The 21505-nt window shown below is 36.0% G+C and overlaps 1 protein-coding gene across 1 annotated transcript in view; it reads right to left on the reverse strand.

Moving 5' to 3' along the window:
* SECISBP2L (SECIS binding protein 2 like) overlaps positions 1-21505 on the reverse strand; it is a 62267-nt gene that overhangs the window by 22703 nt on the left and 18059 nt on the right. The window contains exons 8-15 of the mRNA XM_082648219.1: positions 16414-16548; positions 14865-14945; positions 14154-14321; positions 13871-14012; positions 10403-10572; positions 9500-9632; positions 7551-7713; positions 5322-5542 (exon numbers count right to left, since the gene is read on the reverse strand). Of these exons, the coding sequence (XP_082504345.1) occupies positions 5322-5542; positions 7551-7713; positions 9500-9632; positions 10403-10572; positions 13871-14012; positions 14154-14321; positions 14865-14945; positions 16414-16548 (1213 nt within the window). The remainder of the gene's footprint in view (positions 1-5321; positions 5543-7550; positions 7714-9499; positions 9633-10402; positions 10573-13870; positions 14013-14153; positions 14322-14864; positions 14946-16413; positions 16549-21505) is intronic.

Genomic DNA, 21505 nt, shown 5'->3' on the forward strand with positions numbered 1-21505 from the left:
AGAACTAAAGAGCAAACAAACAATCACGAACAACACAATAAATGAAATTAAAAATTCTCCAGAAGGAATCAATACCAGAATAACTAAGGCAGAAGAATGGGTAAGTGACCTGGAGAATAAAAGAGTGGAAATAACTACCACAGAGCACAATAAAGAATGAAACGAATTGACAACAGTCTCAGAGACCACTGGGACAACATTAAACACACCAACATTCAAATTATAGGGGTCTCAGAAAAAGAAGAGAAAAAGAAAGGGACTGAGAAAATATTTGAAGAGATCATACATGAAAACTTCCCAAATATAGGAAAGGAAATAGTTAATCAAGTCCAGGAAGCGCCAAGAGTCCTATACAGGATAAATCTAAAGAGAAACACACCAAGAAACATATCAAACTATCAAAAATTAAATACAAAGAAAAAATATTGAAAGCAGCAAAGGAAAAGCAACAAACAACATACAAGGGAATCCCCATAACGTTAACAGCTAATCCTTCAGCAGAAACTCTGCAAGCCAGAGGGAGTGGCAGGACATATTTAAGGTGATGAAAGGAAAAAACCTACAACCAAGATTACTCTACCCAGCAAGGATCTCATTCAGATTTGACAGAAAAATTAAAACCTTTACAGACAAGCAAAAGCTAAGAGAATTCACCAAATTCTTTGCTTTGGTAAAGCACCACCAAACCAGCTTTATAAGAAAGTGCTAAAGGAACTTCTCTAGGCAGGAAACGCAAGAGAAGGAAAACACTTACAATAACAAACCCAAAACAATTAAGAAAATGGTAACAGGAACATACATATCAATAACTACCTTAAATGTAAATGGATTAAATGCTCCAACCATTTACTTAAATGTAAATGGATTAAATGCTCCAGTCAAATGCTCCAACCAAAAGACAAAGAATGGCTGAATGGAAAAAAAACCAAGACCCGTATACATGCTGTCTACAATAGACCCACTTCAGACCTAGGGACACATACAGACCGAAAGTGAGGGGATGGAAAAAAGATATTCCATGCAAATGGAAATCAGAAGAACGCTGGAGTAGCGATTCTCATATCAGACAAAATAGACTTTAAAATAAAGACTATTACAAGAGACAGAGAAGGACACCCCATAACGTTCAAGGGATCAATCCAAGAAGAAGCTGTAACAATTGTAAATATTTATGCACCCAACATAGGGGCACCTCAATACATAAGGCAAATGCTAACAGCCATAAAAGGGGAAATCTACAGTAACACAATCACAGTAGGGAATTTTAACACCCCAATTTCACCAATGGACAGATCATCCAAAATGAAAATAAATAAGGAAACACAAGCTTTAAAGGATACATTAAACAAGACAGACTTAATTGATATCTATAGGACATTCCCTCCAAAAACAAGAGAATAAACTTTCTTCTCAAGTGCTCATGGAACATGCTCCAGGATAGATCATATCTTGGGCCACAAATGAAGGCTTGACAAATTTAAGAAAATTGAAATCGTATCAGGTATCTTTTCCGACCGCAACGCTATGAGACTAGATATCAATTACAGGAAAAAATCTGTAAAAAAAATACAAACACATGGAGGTTAAATAATACACAATAACCAAGAGATCACTGAAGAAATCAAAGAGGAAATCAAAAAACACCTAGAAACAAATGACAATGAAAACATGACGACCCAAAACCTATGGGATGCAGCAAAAGCAGTTCTAAGAGGGAAGTTTATAGCAATACAATCGTACCTCAAGAAACAAGAAACATCTCAAATAAACAACCTAACCTTACACCTAAAACAATTAGAGAAAGAAGAACAAAACACTCCCAAAGTTAGCAGAAGGAAAGAAATCATAAAGATCAGATCAGAAATAAATGAAAAAGAAATGAAGGAAACAACAGCAAAGATCAATAAAACTAAAAGCTGATCTTTGAGAAGATAAACCAAATTGATAAACCATTAGCCAGATTCATCAAAAAAAAAAAAGGGAGAAGACTCAGATCAATAGAATTAGAAATGAAAAAGGAGAAGTAACAACTTACACTGCAGAAATACAAAGGATCTTGAGAGATTACTACAAGCAACTCTATGCCAATAAAATGGACAACCTGGAAGAAATGGACAAATTCTTAGAAAAACACAACCTTCTGAGACTGCACCAGGAAGAAATAGAAAATATGAACAGACCAATCACAAGCACTGAAATTGAAACTGTGATTCAAAATCTTCCAACAAACAAAAGCCCAGGACCAGAGGGCTTCACAGGTGAATTCTATCAAACATTTAGAGAAGAGCTAACACCTATGCTTCTCCAAGTCTTCCAAAATATAGCAGAGGGAGGAACACTCCCAAACTCATTCTACAAGGCCACCATCAACCTGATACCAAAACCAGACAAAGATGTCACAAAGAAAGAAAATTACAGGCCAATACCACCAATAAATATAGATGAAAAAATCCTCAACAAAATACTAGCAAACAGAATCCAACAGCACATTAAAAGGATCATACATCACAATCATGTGGGGTTTATCCCAGGAATGCAAGGATTCTTCAGTATATGCAAATCAATTAATGTGATACACCATATTAACAAATTGAAGGAGAAAAACCATATGATCATCTCAATAGATGCAGAAAAAGCTTCTGACAAAATTCAACAACCATTTATGATAAAAACCCTCCAGAAAGTAGGCATAGAGGAAACTTACCTCAACATATATGACAAACCCAAGGCCAACATCACTCTCAATGGTGAAAAACTGAAACCATTTCCTCAAAGTCCAGGAACAAGACAAGGTTGCCCACTATCACCATTATTATTCAACAGAGTTTTGGAAGTTTTACCCACAACAATCAGAGAAGAAAAAGAAATAAAAGGTATCCAAATTGGAAAAGAAGTAAAACTGTCACTGTCTGCAGATGACATGATACTATACATAGAGAATCCTAAAGATACTACCAGAAAACAACTAGAGCTAATCAATGAATCTGGTAAAGTAGCAGGATACAAAATTAATGCAGAGAAATCTCTTGCATTCCCATACACTAATGATGAAAAATCTGAGAGAGAAATTAAGGAAACACTCCCATTTACCACTGCAACAAAAAGAATAAAACACCTAGGAATAAACCTACCTAAGGAGACAAAAGACCTGTATGCAGAAAACTATAAAATACTGATGAAAGAAATTAAAGATGATACAAACAGATGGAGAGATATACCACATTCTCGGATTGGAAGAATCAACACTGTCAAAATGACTATACGACCGAAAGCAATCTACGGATTCAGTGCAATCCCTATCAAACTACCACTGGCATTTTTCACAGAGCTAGAAGAAAAAATTTCACAATTTGTATGGAAACACAAAAGACCTCAAATAGCCAAAGCAATCTTGAGATAGAAAAACGGAGCTGGAGGAATCAGGCTCCCTGACTTCAGACTACACTACAAAGCTACAGTAATCAAGACAGTATTGTACTGGCACAAAAACAGAAAGACAGATCAATGGAACAGGACAGAAAGCCCAGCGATAAACCCATGCACATATGGTCACTTTATCTTTGATAAAGGAGGCAAGAATATACAATGGAGAAACGACAGCCTCTTCAATAAGTGGTGCTGGGAAAACTGGACAGCTAGCTACACGTAAAAGAAAGAAATTAGAACATTCCCTAACACCATACACAAAAATAAACTCCAAATGGATTAAAGACCTAAATGTAAGGCCAGACACTATAAAACTCTTAGAGGAAAACATAGGCAGAACACTCTATGATATACATCACAGTAAGATCCTTTTTGACCCACCATCTAGAGTAATGGAAGTAAAAACAAAAATAAACAAATGGGACCTAATGAAACTTCAAAGCTTTTGCACAGCAAAGGAAACCATAAACAAGATGAAAAGACAACCCTCAGAATGGGAGAAAATATTTGCAAACGAAGCAACTGACAAAGGATTAATCTCCAAAATTACAAGCAGCTCATGCAGCTCAATATCAAAAAAACAAACAACTCAATACAAAAATGGGCAGAAGACCTAAATAGACATTTCTCCAAAGATATACAGGTTGCCAACAAACACATGAAAGGATGCTCAACATCACTAATCATTAGAGAAATGCAAATCAAAACTACAATGAGGTATCACGTCATACCAGTCAGAATGGCCATCATCAAAAAATCTACAAACAATAAACGCTGGAGAGGGTGTGGAGAAAAGGGAACCCTCTTGCACTGTTGGTGGGAATGTAAATTGATACAGCCATTATGCAGAACAGTATGGAGGCCTTAAAAAACTAAAAATAGAACTACCATACAACCCTGCTTTCCCACTTCTGGGCATATACCCTGAGAAAACCATAATTCAAAAAGAGTCATGTACCACAATGTTCACTGCAGCTCTATTTACAATAGTCAGCATGGAAGCAACCTAAGTGTCCGTCGACAGATGAATGGACAATGAAGATGTGGCTCATATATACAATGGAATATTACTCAGCCATAAAAAGAAACGAAATTGAGTTATTTGTAGTGAGGTGGATGGCCCTAGAGTCTGTCATACAGAGTGAAGTAAGTCAGAAAGACAAAAACAAATACTGTATGCTACCACATATATGTATGGAATCCAAAAAAAAAAAACAAAAAAACAAAAAATTTTTATGAAGAACAGGGGCAGGAGAGGAATAAAGACGCAGACGTAGAGAATGGACTTGAGGACATGGGGATGGGGAAGGGTAAGCTGGGACGAAGTGGGAGAGTGGCATGGACTTATATATACTACCAAATGTAAAACAGATAGCTAGTGGGAAGCAGCCGCACAGCACAGGGAGATCAGCTCAGTGCTTTGTGACCACCTAGAGGGGTGGGAGGGAGACAAAAGAGGGAGGAGATATGGGGATATATATATATGTATAGCTGATTCACTCTGTTATAAAGCAGAAACTAACACATCATTGTAAAGCAATTATACTCCAATAAAGATGTTAAAAAAAATAAAGTAGAATATATTTGCAGAGGTAAAGAAATGCCTACTTAGTAGTTCCCACTCTGGTCTATCACAAGACAGCGGACACTTGGTTGGCCCCAACTAAATCCTTCACTAATGTTCATAAATGGGGATCTTCTTTACAATCTGATCTCAATTTTATTACTCTACCTCCAGTGCTGAAACATTTCATTTTCTTTCTTCATGTTCAGTATTATGTTTTATACCTAAACTCTGCTAAAGAAGACATATGGCTTCCACTTTAAAATTCACTGCATATTCTACAATTATACTACATAAATATCAAAACACTTCGAAAGTAAAATGTTCATACCTTTGGACTGGATTTTTTCACAATTTGGAGAAATTATAACACATTTGATCTTGTTTAACTTCATATGTTTCGTAACCTCTCTTAGACCCATGACCAGCCGTCTCCTCGCTTTTGCTCTTACAGGATCCTTTTGGTAGATGCGTTCCTGGAAGCTGACAAGCTCTTGAAGAAGAAGAGTCACACATTCATCAATCTCTTTACAAAGAACCTGATTACAGTACCTGTAAAGGAACCCAAAAGTAGGTAATTATAAAATTATTTTAGGAAAAAAATACATCCAGTAAAGTTTTTCATTAAAAAATCAAGTCTTGAAAAATCTCCTAAATCCTTCAGTCAATTAGAGAAACAGAAGAGTTTTCCTGAATTACAACAGATCAGCTTTTATGCAAAGGATAGATTAACCTCGGGGAAGTACTAATCAAACACCCAATTATTAAATTCCTAAAGATATAAATCAAATGTTAACTTGCTATTAGATAAACAAGTATAATGTTTTTGGTAAGGAGATAATGTATAAAGTTATTTCATTCCAATGAATACTAAAGATGCTTCTAATAAGAAACAAATTAATTTCATAAATGCTAACTGAATGCCCTAATACCAACCATTCATCCTCCACACTTGGATAAATCAGTCTCCAGCACTGGCTTCCTCAACCATAAAAATAAGGAGTTACGGATGACAGTCTCAATCGTCCCTCTACCTCTGAAAATCTATGGTTACAGCGGATGAATTCAGTAGTTAAACTGAAGCCAAAACCAAAGAGGTCTTGAGGTAAAAGTCATATGGCTTTATATCAGGCAAAGTAATTGAATGAGGCTCTTTGTGAGATCATATATGGCTACAATGCAAAAACCAGAAAGCAAGTAGTGTGAGGCCACTATAGTACTTAATTTCAAGGATAAGGAAGTCATTCATTCTAGTTTAAGTAAACTTACCTATTCCACTTTGCTAGTTTTCATCCATAATCTATCTCTACCATAAGCAGGTACTTAACAAGGAAAATTGGTAAAATTTCTAATCTAGGAATGCCGGGCCAGCAAATTACCAGTTCTAAATTACTGATACATTATATGGTGGGAAAATCTAGGTCTGCCTTTCTTTAGTGAAAAAAAATGTTCTGCTTTGGAAATTTTGTTAATGTTTATGTGAAAAGTGTTTAAATAAATGCAAGTATGACATTACTTCAGAACAGAAGATATAACTGGACAGGCTGAGGAAAGCTTATCATAAAGTATACAAAATTAAAGAATGCAATTGAAGAATAAAACATCAAAAACGCAATTTTCTTCACTCTGCTTTTCTTCCAAGCTGTTTATTTCACACATATGTAAGATTTTATTCTCCAAGTATTTCCTTTGTCACACATCTGTGATATTTAATTAACTTCCCAAACCTAGGCAATAAGTATTTGCTCAAAAACAATAAAGGAACAGAACAAACCAATGTGGTTTGGATTCACACACATTTTACCTTCACCCTGGGATTCTTTCATAGGTAAACTTAATTTCAAAGATGGGCATTTTCAAACTTAGAAATATATGCTTAAAAACAAATAGGTTTAGGGCTTCCCTGGTGGCGCAGTGGTTGAGAGTCCGCCTGCCGATGCAGGGGACATGGGTTCATGTCCCAGTCCGGGAAGATCCCACATGCCACGGAGCAGCTGGGCCCGTGAGCCATGGCCACTGAGCCTGCGTGTCCGGAGCCTGTGCTCCGCAACGGGAGAGGCCACAACAGTGAGAGGCCCGCGTACCGCAAAAAAGAAAAAAAAAAAAAAAAGAACAACAACAAAAACAAATAGGTTTATGTAACAGGTTCACTACATGTAGGAGGATCTTAGAAACTTGTTATTAATTGGTTAGAGAGGTTTTTTTTGAAGGGCCAATAATATAAACAAAAAAGCAAAAGCATTTGGAGAGGAAAAATGTCACAGTATGACATTTTATATAATACATAAGCTGTAAGAGGTAAAATTTCATGGGTATAAACACTAGCTGATATAAAAAGAATGTATTTACTGTCAAATCACTTTTACGTGAACACTGACAGCTGACGGAAGGCAAATACTTTCCATATAATAAAACCCGTTGTTAAACAGAATCTGAAGGAACTTAAAGATCTTTGGTATTCTATCTGTTCAACCCACCAAGAAAGAATGACAGTATTATATTCAGAACTACAGTCAAGATACCTAAGCTATTCAACCTCAATAATGAGACTAAAACTTACTCTCTAAATCTTTTGCTGTGGATTTTGGTTATTGTCGAAGATGCCATTGGACTGCCTATCCCAGAACTAGCCGGAGAGCCTTGTGACACAGGTGTCATACAGTACGGAGAGTTCTGACTTGCTGGAGAGAGGGATGCATCACTGGGCATGCTCAGTCCAGCATCTGTGGAGACGTGGGGTGAGGGGAAAGAATTTAGAAATTCTGAATGCTGAAAAGCTCTATACTCTTCAACATAATTTAGAATGGCAGTTACCTTTTGTTATCACTTCCAAATTCTCCAGAAGCTACCAAGTTGGGCATTGTTCGTATCACAAACATTTCTCATATACTACAAAAATCAAATTTTCCTATTATGTCTTAAAATATACTCTGAAAAACATCAAGCATATCCTACAAGTCTCCACAGAAGAGATGCAAGAAGGCCAAGTTATCTAAAACATGTATTCCCAGGGGATCTAAATTGAAGAACAAAAGACGTATGTATCCGCTCCTGCACTCTTTCCAGATCATATTACCCATCTCCTTCATCTCTATTTTTCCATCTATTTCTTAGAAATAATTTTTTTTAACTGTCTAAAAATTCCCATTGCTGCTGGCAATGATGAATTCTACCTCACTCATTCTCCCCACACCACTCCCAGTTCTCCAGGCACCACCCCAGTTTCTCTTTCATTTGGTCTTTGCTCCTGTGCTCAGGCAGCCACGTTTGCAGATGCCACCTCTTGACTCACCTGCCACCTTTAGTTACTGCTTCTTTTCTAAACAGCTCTAAAACTCAGGAAATGAGTTAGTATTTGTCCAGTCCATTAATCTGCAAAGTTACACATATATCTTATCTCTCTACTGGACTGTAAACTTTTTGTAACAGGGCCAGTCCACTATATATCTTTATGACATTTCCTGACCTTCCCATCCCTACCCCACTTACTGAAGTACATATGATGGATGTTCAACACACACTTGTTGAAGGAATGCATAAACAGATACACCTGAATACAAAGGCAATGATACTTAATTGAGAGTAAAGGAGAACCCTAACCGAACAATTCTTAGAAGTAGTAAACTTATTTTCTAAACACAAGGGAACACTGCTACTAAATCTATATGTAAATCAGATTTAAATGTTTTGCCAAAAGTTGAAGAATAAATACCAGGAGAAATAGGGACCTAGTCAGGTTTCTCTTAAAATCTTTCTTCCACAGTAGTATAAATTTTAGAAGGCATCTGCAGTTTTGCTGAGGTCCCATCTGAAATCATGTGCTGGCTACCCATTGTATGGGACTGAATCTTACTGACCAACTGGACTCTACACTACAACAAGCTTTGCAATTCTCTACTCATTGTGGCATATGTATTAATTTCACAAAAGCAAGGAAGAAAATCAACAAAAGCAATTCAATAAAATATACAGGTGACCCTTGTACAATATGGGGATTTAAACCTCATATAATTTATAGTCCGCCCTCTGTATCATAGTTCCTCTATCATCTGTGGATTCAACCAATCATGGCTGAGTAGTACTGCAGTATTTACTATTGAAAAACATCTGTGTACAAGTGTACCTGTGCAGTTCAAACCTGCGTTGTTCAAGGGTCAACTGTAGTCCTGCAAAGAAAGTCAATTGTGTTCTAGATATAAAAGAAGGCAAGATGAAAGAAACTGTGACAGTTACAGAGGATGCATTAGTAAGATCATAGTTATGAGGGTTTACAACAAATTCAGGATTTAAGCTTCAAAAATGCCATAGACCTACTATGTAACACCTGCCTCCCTGCCCTTTAAGTATCTCCCTATAGAAGCATCTTCAAAAGAAACCACTCTCAAAGATTAAAAAATTTAGATAAAATATGGAGCATATTTAGGAGAGTAACTAGTGATATGTTGTTACCTACTAATTAAAATACTTCAGACCATTTTATAAGAAGAAGGGGGAAAGAGGTGATCTTACCTTCTTGGGAAACAATCTCCTGCGGCAAATCATCAATAAAATCTAAGTGCATTTCTATTGGTTCCTCAGATCCCAAAAGATTGTGGTCCACAGTTAAACGGCCCTTCTTTTCCTCTCTTTCTTTCAAAATAACCTAAAAGTCATTACCAGTCTTTAATTACTAATTACTCTTTAAGTATGTACTGAATGATTAAAATGGTCACTATTACACAGGAATAGTAGTGTTCACTTAAAAAATGGATGTAAGGATTTTGGTTGGCTATGTAGAAACTGACTGGCAAAAAGGTAAATGTAATTTTAGGCACTGCAGTTGAAGGAAGTACTATATCCAAAATAAAGGAAGGCAATATAATACTAGAGCTATCAAACTACATTTGCTTCATTCTTTAAATCCTAGTAGACAAACTAGGGTTTCCCCCAAAATGGATAAAATAAAACCTTTGGAAACCAGGTCACATAGTTACGTTAGATTTATTTGGTCATAGATCATCTCATTCACTCCTCCTAATAACAGTACTGAGTTAAACAGAGCAGATATTATACCCAACTTATAGATAAAGAAGATGAGGATAAGAAAGGTTTGCTAAAACTACACAATAAGTACTGAAGTTAGTACTAGAATCCCAGGCTTCTGATACCTAGGGTCTCAAGTTTTTGGATACCTAAATGTTTAACTTTTTCTTTTAAACTTATAGACAGAACTCGTTCCCCAGGGCCTTGGTCAACACAGAAAGATAGTCATGATGCTGAGATCCCCAACCTTAAATTAATTAGTCATCATAAAGATGCATGTCTAAGAACTTTTCACAATAATCAGTTGGCCAAAACGCCACAACTACTTTTGCAAAACGATTTAAACCCTTTTTTATACTGTAAAATAAATATCCCCAGGTTTTGTTTTACCTTTTTAAGTGCTGTGGGCCGTTTTAGTTTTGCAATTTCCTTTTCTTTTCCTTTTTTCGCTTTAGAGGAAGTAATGTCCAAAGAATTAAAGGATGTCAAACAGGGCTGACCTTTGGTTAAGGGTTTTCTGTTAGTAGAGTCTTTAGTGTGAAAAGAAGCTGCAGTGACCACTAAAAACAAACAAGAACATTAGTTTTACTATTATGGCCAACTCCACATATTTTCAAAATTTCTAATAATAAACCTATAAGAACAACAACATCCTCTTCTTGTGGAAAACAGACATCATAACAGCAGGAGCAGTATATGGCCGTGCAGTATCCCTCAGATACAGCTCCAAAGAACCATTCTACCTCTGAAATTTCAAAACTCTGTACCTCTCCTTATTCCTAATGAATCTAACAATGACCCTTACATAAGATAAGTAGTCTATCACTCCTCTCCTCATTTCAGCCTGTCAGTAAAGAATGATGATTTCCCCCTCTTAGCTGCACTCTCAGTACTATTCAGCAATTCCTTTACGCCTGATTGATTGTTACCCTCATTCTCCCGTGGATACCACCCATCCTTCAGCAGACCTAGCGTCTAATCTCAATTCTCTCACTCTAGCAGAAAAGCTTTCCTGCTACTTCCCTAAGATGCTTTCCAATATAAACTTCTAAGCCACCTGAGAGGAGGCAGCAGGCATCCTTACTCCCACCGAAGGCTTACCAACCACCTCTTCTCATAATTCCATCTCAAGATTAATTCCTCAAGGATTTTGCTCTATTACTTTCCCCTTGCATCTTTCAAGTTCCTCCTTGACTTGACCCCTGACTCTTTTCCCTAACTCCCCAAAAGAAGTTAAAAATCTCCTCTATATAAAAGGAAGAAAAAACAGGCAAACTAACAAAACCTCTCCCCTAACAGGCTTCTAAGATACCATCACTCCCCTTTCTTCCTCATTACTTCCCAAATCATTATAATCTGGCCTCCGCCCTACCCACTCTCTTGAAACTGCTATTGCCAAGATCACATAAAACCTTGCAACTGCCAAATCTAACTCTGATTCTTTGCTCTATTCTAGAGCAAAGCAGCATTTGTTACCAAAGACCACATCCTCTTCCTCAAAATTCTATCCTCACCTTTTGTGACATTACATTCTATTTTTCTCACTCTTTCTCAAACCTGTTTTTCTGGTTCTTCTTCCTTCTGTCTTTTAACTCTGAGCATTCTACAAGGCTTTATCCCTGAACATCTTTTTCCTAATTTTTCTTTCCCCTGACAATCTTATATATTTCCACAGCTACAACAATCATCTCTATTTGAAATTCACTGACTTCTAACCTGAACTGCACATACCTAACTATAAGTTAAATAGGAACCACCAGGACCTCCCTAACCAGCATTTCAAATACAACAGGGCCAGAGTCTGTTCTTCCCAAGAAAATTCTTCTTCCGTGATCCTTATCCTGTTTCGTATCGTCATATACCTAACCCCCACCACAGTCCTCCAAGTCAGAGAGTTTGGAGTCATCTTTGACCTGTTTCCACATTCCATCAATTAAAAAATCCTATTAATTCATTAAAATCCTTTTACATCTCTGCCATAGTCCCGTCCTTCTTTTGGACTTCCCAAGAAAGCTGCTTTCTTTGTAATCAGCACTTCCCAATTTAAACACTGGTGATAGATTAGAGATTAATCTCACTTCCATCTGTCAAGAATCTTACTCCCCCTTTAAAGCCCAGTCCAAATGCTATCATATATGAAGGCATTTGTAACATACATCCCTGTTGACATAAATCACTCTTTCTTCTATAAGTTCATAAAACTTTGCTGGTATCTTTCCTAAGGCACTGCTTTTTATTAGTTATGTGGGTATGTCTTTCTCTCAGACTAGATTATAAACTCCTTGACCACAGGTATATCTTAATCCTATCTGTAATCCCACAGTTCTTGACACCACACTTTGCATGTAGATACCTACATTTGTATATATTAATGTGCTAAACAAACCAAAGTTGTAATAATAAGCCACTTGAAATTATCACAGGCTAACAATCTCTTTCCCAAAATAACTGGCTAAACTTTATTGAATGATTATAACCCAGACGCTCTTCTAAGCACTTTACATGTATCATCTCATTCAATCCTCAAAACAATCTAGAAGCAGGTACTGTATTATCTCCATTTTAATGTAAGGAAAGTGAAGCACAGGAAGATTAAATAACTTGCCAAGGAAAAACATGGAAGAACAGGATTCAAGACGCAGCTCAACTCCAAAGCCCCTGCATGCAGCCACTAGACCACACTGCCTCTGGAACACTAACTCAGTTCCATCCCCTAGAGTCCTTTACTCTTAGTGAGATGTTACTGCCACGTCCCTCATCTCAACAGCATGCAACTCTAAAGCTCAGTATGCACTCAGTATTATTTTTACTAACAGTTACTCAAAGCTAAGGTTCATACCGGATGGTAACTAGCTATAGGTTTAAACATTTTGCACACACGATTAAAGTTATAAACTGTTACTTATATTTTTGTTTAAAAACAGTAGACCCTTTACATAGGAACCGAGGAAAGAAAATTCCATTCTTCCCCTCAACATCAGTGCTTTTTGTTGGTGCCTTTCCCTTTCCTTTATCTTATTCCTCATCCTCTAAATACAAAGACTATGAAAAGAAATGAGGGAGCATGTCAAAGGTGCTGAGCTGTAACTCTGACGAGGTTTGTTAAAATATAAATTACTGTTTCAGCAGAAAGCCAGCTCATTTTCTCTCTCCCTCCCTCCCCTCCTCGTCCTCCCTCCCCCCACTTCTCTCCCTCTCTCTCCCTCCCTGTCTCCCTTTCTCTCTCTCTCTCTCACACATACACACAAAATCTGATTAACACTCCTATGTTTTCCATTTGCTTTTAAATTGGATAATTTAACAGTTATAGAGCCAAATTACTTGTGATTCTTATTGACGCCTTTGAAGAAGAAAAATTTGGTTGGTTCATAACATATACCAACCGACATTTGAACAGAGACCTGGAGGACCTGATGGAACAAACTATACTGATGCCTGAGGGAAGAGAGTTCCAGGTAAAGGAAAGAGCAAGCACAAGGACACTGAGCTTGGAGCACGTTGGATGTGTCTGTGGAACAGCAAGGGGGCTAACGTGGCTAGAGCAGTGAGTGCCGGGGAGAATGGTGATGAGGGCAGAAAGGTTAACAGGAGCAGCTAAGATATGACTTAGGACCCTGGCTTCGCTCCAAGTGAGATGACGAGCTACTAGAGGATTTTGAACTTATATTTGAAAAAGAGCGCTCCTTTTAAGACAGACTGGGGGTTAGGGGGAATGAAAGGTAGGTAATAGTTAGGAGGCTACTAGTGGCAGGAGAGAAGCTGCTGAGTAATCAGACTCTGGATTTTTGTAGGTATATATAATTAAGATTAACAGTTTCCAAAAGCCAAATAGCAAATTGCCAGGATTAATGATATCACCTGTATATGACAGAGGTCTGGTATTAGTAATTTGTCGTGCTTTCATGGCTTGTTGTTGTTTTTCCAGAGCTGCTAACATGTCCCCCAAATCTAGTTGTACAGGTGTTTTATTCTTTTTCCCAGCTGCCTTTGATAAAGCTTCCTGCAAGGTAAACATGAAAACATTTTTCATTTTAGTATGAAAATGTGACAATTTAAGATAATTATATTCGTCAGTCTTCCATCCATCCCCCAAAACCTACCAAATAAACTATCATATTTGTTCATAAAAATGAATACATACCTGTAGTTTTTTTTGCTCCATACTTATTTCTGAATATTCTTGAGCTGTGGCAAGGGCTGCTGCTAAAGCTTTCTTCTTTTGACTTTTTGCACGTTTAGGAACTGAGGTTGTAATGGGAATTGGTGTCTGAACTATATTGATTGGTGAGTTCTCAGGTAAATCATCCAACTACAATAACCAGAGAAAAACATTTGTTAGTGATTCCATAAAAGTCTAATCATAAGGAAAGACAATCTAGAATGTGAGATGTTCTACAGTATAACTGGACTAGACTCTTCAGAAGATTCAATTACATAAAGAACAGAGTGAGATGGTGGGATCATTCTAGACAGGGAGACTGGAAAATAATAGAGACAAAACAGCAAAATGCAATAGGTGATAACTGACTGGATCCTGGACTGAAAACAAAATAACTCCAAGGTAAAGTTTTGCAACAACTGGGGAAATTTTAGCATGGACTATATGGTTTATGATGTCATTTAATTAATGGTATTTCCTTGTCTGTAATGGAACTATGGATTTCAAAGGACAGTGTCTCTGTTCTGGCTATGCTGAGAAGAAATACTAAAGATCAGTACTAAATACAGCGCTTCTTCTATACCATGCTGCCCTACAAGTCTTTATACTTAGCTGTAATATTTCTTTTCAACATTGCCATAGCTCAAAAGATGTTCAAATATTTTGCTTATTTTTTTTAAAAGAGTCACTTACTACTTTTGAAGAAAGTTTCTGTTGAATATTCTCATCTTTAGCACTTCCATTCTCATTTAGTTCTCGAAATCCATCTTCATCCTGAAATAGTTCCACGTTTTAAGTAAAAACAGAGTTCAAAGCAATAAACTCTTAAGAACAACATTTATAATGCTTAAGAGTAATGAAATGACAGGGAAGTAATTTTTTAACTCAATATTAAACTATTTAAAGTCAGTCTTAAAAAGGAAATCTCATTTCTCACATGCTAAAACATAGCTAATTTAATTATTCAAGGATGGGGATACATCCACACGTGTCCATCCTTTAGATTTCTGCATCTACTATTCCATTTTTATTAATAATTCTACCCTAAGGTGGGTAAGTAAATGAAAAGAAATTCAAAAAGGATTTTATCACATTTCACATAATTTTGAGAAGATTTTAAACAAATGGCTTAGTATGAATTTCATTAATATATTCCCTGTCCCATTACTACATACACCAGTCAATAACATTAAAAGTGAAAAAATAAAAATAAATTCCCTATTCAAAGTAATTTCTTAACCAATATCCTCCTTTACACTGAAATTTATATCTATTATTTTTAACTAAATATAAGTATGGAACCAATCATATGATTAAGTGCAAATAAAAAATCTGCCACATGTACTGTTCTTGATACACTACTTGAACTGAAGCCTCAAGTCCTTTAAGTCAATTACTAAGCTTATCTAACATATTATTCATCTGAAGCCTCTGGCCTCAAGCATATTTAAACTCCATCTATTAACTCATTTTATAGAAACTATATAACAAAAATGAGTTGCCTGGGATGTTTGTTCACCATCTTGACGCAATCAAATTCTACTCATTCTTTAAAACCTATTCCAAATGTTATCCCTATCCTGCCTCAAACCAAAGGGACTTATTTCTCCTTTCAACTTCAACCACACCCAAGAAGTATCAGGTGTGTACATGTCTACATTCCTCTATTACACAGCAACCTCCCTAAGGGTAGTGTGTTTATTCACCTTAATGTATCATGCAGAGCATCTTACTTTAAACATACAACAGGCCTCCAATGAGCACCAGTTAGATGAATAATAGAAACATTGCAATTAGAATATAAACTGTCTGCCTATTAGAAAAAGTAAAATAGCCTTTTATCTTCCTTCTTCAAGACTCCCCCGGCTAGCAGCACAAATTGACTAGATTGAACTGTTCAAATTTGAAAACTTAACAAATAGATTCAACAAACATAATAAAAGTTAGGAAGAAAGTTTCAAACTAGGTGAAGTCCACATAAAACTAAGTTCTACCTCCATATGTTACCTCAAAATGAATACTGACGACAAAAATTTATGAAAATAAACATTAATAAAGTTAATGTTAGACTAACTATATATAACCAAGACAAAAATGATAAGACAAATACATCTAAGTAACTTACAATCTACTTGCAGTCACATGTTAAGACATAAAAAGTACTTATCATAATGTAAGAAAAATTAATTAATTTCTTAATGGCAATAATTGTACTATACCAATATACAGTTTGAAAAAATACCTCAAAATATAAAGACTCGGAATTTGGGTCGCCTCTATGACATTGACTGGGGTTTAACTGCTTATTATCTTGTCTCTTTTGCAAATTCTGTCTTCTTTCTGAGGAAGTACTATGTCCTCGGCATCTGAATCCAACCTAAATAAACCCCGGGGGGGGGGGAGGGAATATGTTACTTTTAAGTAAAATGTTTTATTGAAGTATGACATACAGAAATGTACCCCAAAGTATACAGCACAATGAATTTTCATAAAGTGCATAACTTATTACAAAAAGTTAAAACTTTTGACAAATAAGGTCATTATAATGAAAATACAAAAATGTGATAATTAGTGCATGTTACTTTTTTCCCTTGTGCATGAACGTTTATATCAACTTTATTTGTAACGCCAAAAACTGGAAACCCAGATATCCTTCATTGGTAGAGTAAACTCACTGTAGTATATGCATCCTATAAAACAGCAGTCAGTCACGAAAAGGAACAAACTACTGAAATACCCAATAATCTGTATGAATCTCCAGAAAACGATGCAAGTGAAAAAAAGCCAATCCTGAAAAGACTGTATGAGTTCATTTATACAACATTCTTGAAATGACAAAACCATAAAAAGGGGGAACAGATTAGTGGATTCTAGGGGTTAAGGAGAGGCTGGTGGGGAAGGGAAGGGGGAGTTTGGCTATAAAAGGGCAACATGAGGGATCCTTGCAGTAATGGATCTGTTTTGAATCGACTATATTGATGTCAATATCAGGGTTGTGATACTGCACTATAGTTGCAAGATGTTATTACCATTGGGAGAAACTGAGTATTACCTTTTTATAAAACTATCGTAGGTCTTTTAATATCTGTAGTTTTATTGTTTTTTAATTCCTAGGAAATATTAAACATTTTAAATCTTGTTTATAAGAAAACAGATTTAAAAGAATAAAATTGTCATTCAATCACATAAATTATTATTATTCTATTGACCCATTTGCAAAATGTTCAACTGTCATAAAAGCAAGAAAAAAACACATTAAGCACTTTAAGAATCTTAAGACAATCAAGTTCCCTCTCTTAAGTACCTAATGCAACTTAGGTGAAATGCCTCTGAACCACGACACCTAGATAAGATGTGAAAAGTATGATCCTCTTTACCAGTTACCCAAGAATTCTAACAATATACAGAACTTGAAGCAGACCTGGACTGAAGGTGCTGTTGTATAGACTTTGGATTATTAAATCAAAAATATGCACACAAAGACCTAGAAGCACCTAGCAATTCCCATGCTAAGCAACTGGTCTAAAAAGACTTGCTGATAAGAAACATAATTTTTTTTTTAAGAAACAGAATTTTTATACTTTCTTGGGAAGTAGGCTGTATGGCAGAACTATATAGGCCAGAAGATAGTCATATAGCAAATGTAATCTTCCTTAGAATATGCACAATGGGGCTACTTCCTATAACCTATAAGTATCTGTTAAGAAACTTGATAATTTGTCAGGCACCCAACAGTTCCATGGTTTTAAATATTTACCTCATTTTAAAATAAACTCATGAACATGGATAGAGAGAGAGACAGAGGAATACATATGTGATGAAGCAAATTTCTGTAAAATCTTCGATAGCATCAAGCTAGTAGCTATATGAATGGTCTCTATAAAATTGCTTCAACTTTAAGGTCTGTTTAAAATTTTTCATAATAAAATATTTTTTAAATTGGCTCATAAAAAGCAGCTCATACAAGGATGCTAAAACAAACGCAATTTACAATGTCTAGGTACTAAAGAAACAACTGAATTCACATAAATTATTAACACTGAAATGAAAACCAATAATCAAGCCCCAATATTGGGATGAATAGAAGCAAGAGAATAATTCTTGAGTAGAACTCTTCATTTCTTTGTACAGTCACTATCACGAACAAGTAAATGTAAACCTGCCCTCCAAACAGCATTATAATTATATCAAAATGTAAGCCCTGGGCTTCCCTGGTGGCGCAGTGGTTGGGAGTCCGCCTGCCGATGCAGGGGACACGGGTTTGTGCCCCGGTCCGGGAGGGTCCCGCATGCCGCGGAGCGGCTGGGACCGTGGGCCATGGCCGCTGGGCCTGCGCGTCCGGAGCCTGTGCTCCGCAACGGGAGAGGCCACAACAGTGAGAGGCCCGCGTACCGCAAAAAAAAAAAAAAAAAAGAAAAGAAAAAAATGTAAGCCCTGTTGTAAACCAGCCTTAGTATATATGCATTAATGTTGTTACAAACATAAAAACAATTTTTTAAAAAAATAAATGCAACTTGATTCTTGTACTTGGACACATAAAGTTCCAGGATTAAGTTAAAACCCCCAAGCTAATGGTCCCAACAAAGTTCATGAGGACCAAATATGCAAGTATTTCAATTACCTCCTGGAATGAACTAATAACTCCCCCTTTTAAAAAAATTCTTCTAAGAAAAAAGAGTTTTGTTGCTAGAAAGTGGGCACAGGGAAGAAAGCAGAAACTACAGCTACAACTACATATTAAGATTCTTAAATGACTAGCACAAAATCAGTATCTAAAGATTCAGGTGTTTATATTCCACTTACATAACAAAAAAGAAAAATACTAGGAACTGACAAATGAGGAATATGTACAAATTTATTTTCAGAAAATTATACAATACTTCTGAAGAACACAAAAAGGTAACTCAAAAATAAGAAGACAGGGGACTTCCCTGGCGGTCCAGTGGTTAAGACTCCTCGCTTCCAATGCAAGGGCCCTGGGTTCAATCCCTGGTCTGGGAACTAAGATCCTGCATGACGCACTGCACGGCCAAAAAATTAAAGGAAAAAAAAAAAAGCAGGAAGACTTTTTTTTTCTAGAAAGATGCCATATCATAAAGGCAATCCATTCTCCCTAAGTTGATAGATTAGTTTAAAAACCAATGGAACAAAACAGAAAATCTGGAAACAGATTTCAATATATATGGAAATTTAATAGGTGATAACGGTAGTTATCTCAAATAGGTGAAGTAATGGACTTGTCAATAGATGGTGCTGGGAGATTTAGGTAGCCACTTGAAAAATACAAAATAGGACCCATATCTCACAACACCCACCAAGACAAACTCTAAATGGAATAAAGATTTAAATGTAAAAAAAACACAAGAGCATAAACACATTGGAGGAAAACAGGCAAAATCCTTTATAAAAATAAACTTCTTAATGCTATTTAAAAGAAACTTGTATATGGCAATAATAATAAGCAAAGTCAAAAATGAAAATCTAGCAAAATATTTTCAACTCATATTACAGACTACCGGCTCCCAGAAATTAAAAAAATTTGATAAGAGCTTGATCAAATTGATTTAAAAATGTACACAGGGAATTCTCTGGCGGCCCAGTGGTTAGGACTCGCACTTCCACTGCAGGGGGCTTGTCTTCAATTCCTGGTCAGGGAACGAGACTCCCACAAGGCACACGGCCCAAGAAAAATAAAAATTTCTAAATTAAAAAAAATTTTTTAATGTACAAAAACAGAGAAATAGATCAAGATACAAAACATGGTCAAAGAGTATGACAAGTTCACAGAAAAGTACAAACGGCCCTTAAACATATGGAAAGATACTCAACTACTTTAATACACTATTCCTCCCTCACTGGCACAAATCCAAAATCTTGAAAACACATGATTACTGAGGCTACTTGGAAATAAGCACCCTCCACATTATCGGTGAGAATGCAAAATGGTACAATCTGGTGTTATTTACCAAATAACAGAAATGACTTTATCTTTTCACTCAGCAATACCTTATCTAGGAATTTATTCTATTGCTATACACACAGATTTCTAATTAATACTGCAGCACATCTATTAACAGCAGTAGTTTACAAATAATTCAAGTGTCCAACGACAGGACTTCAGAAATTAACAAGGATATATCCATACAACATTAGGAGTTGTTAAAAAAAAAAACTCTGGGAAAATACACAGATATAGGGAAGAGAAGACGACAAGTGGAGACGGTAAAAATGAGATTGTTCATTGTATAACCTTTTTCATATACTTTATTTTTCAACCTATTCACAAAATAAAGCCATTTTTAAAAACTTAAGTTTTTACATTCTGTCCCTCATTTACAATTAAGGGTACATCACAGTATAGAAAAAATCTGCTGTTTCAAATGTTAAAACACTGGTAAAAACATTAAAAAGCACTGCATTGTACAGTAGTTAAAGCAGCATGGTACAGGTGCAAAAATCTGAAAAATGGAACAAAAAAGCCCAGAAACAGGACTCAAGACATAAGAAATTAGCAAATGACTAAAAGGGCAGCACAAATCAGAAAAAATAATGGATTACAATGTTAAGACAACTGGTTTACTGTGAAAATAGACCTCATTATGTTGTACCATGCATCAAAAAAAAACCTCAGATAAAAAAGGTTTGAAAACATTACCCTGTAAAAAAGAAGCAGAAAATACAAGTGAATATTTACTAGATTTCTAAAAGACTTTTTAAGCCTAAAAACAATCAGAAATTGCAAAGGGGGAAAATATTTTGACTTAAAAGAAAAAAAAGGTTCTGCATATCAAAAATCAAGCTACACACTTAAGAAAAGTATAACAAAGCCTCAGAAGTAGAAAAGAAAACACACACATTGTTCAACATCTGGCTCCAGTTCTTTTGGAATGAAGGGAGACAAAATAAACAAACGTTTATGCGTTTCTATAATTGAAAGTTCTGTGTTTTTTCACCATTCTGCATCAGTTTAGAGGCAGAGATAAAACGTTTTTCTGTATCAGTATTATTTCCTCTCTAGTGGGCTACTGATACCAAAAGTACCAATAATGAGACTGCAAACTTGGCAGGTCTAGCAGTTACGATTTCAATATAAAATTTCAGTCCTTAACCAAACATTCCGTAGATTTTGTTTATCTAATCTATACGAACAAGTCTTGTTTTAGCTCTTTTGTTTTTAATCAAATAAAGCTAGACTGCCTCACAAGCCTGCCACAAACAACAATGACTCATTTTTGCAATAACCATAGGGAAGAGGGCATTATTCTACTTGCTTTCCCGACAGCCTAATTAACATTAGGGTACATCTGAAGTACTTCATTTCAGGGAAGCAAAGG

The sequence above is a fragment of the Grampus griseus genome (genome assembly GCF_964374135.1).
Source record: "Grampus griseus genome assembly, chromosome: 2".
NCBI classification, from domain to species: domain Eukaryota; kingdom Metazoa; phylum Chordata; class Mammalia; order Artiodactyla; family Delphinidae; genus Grampus; species Grampus griseus.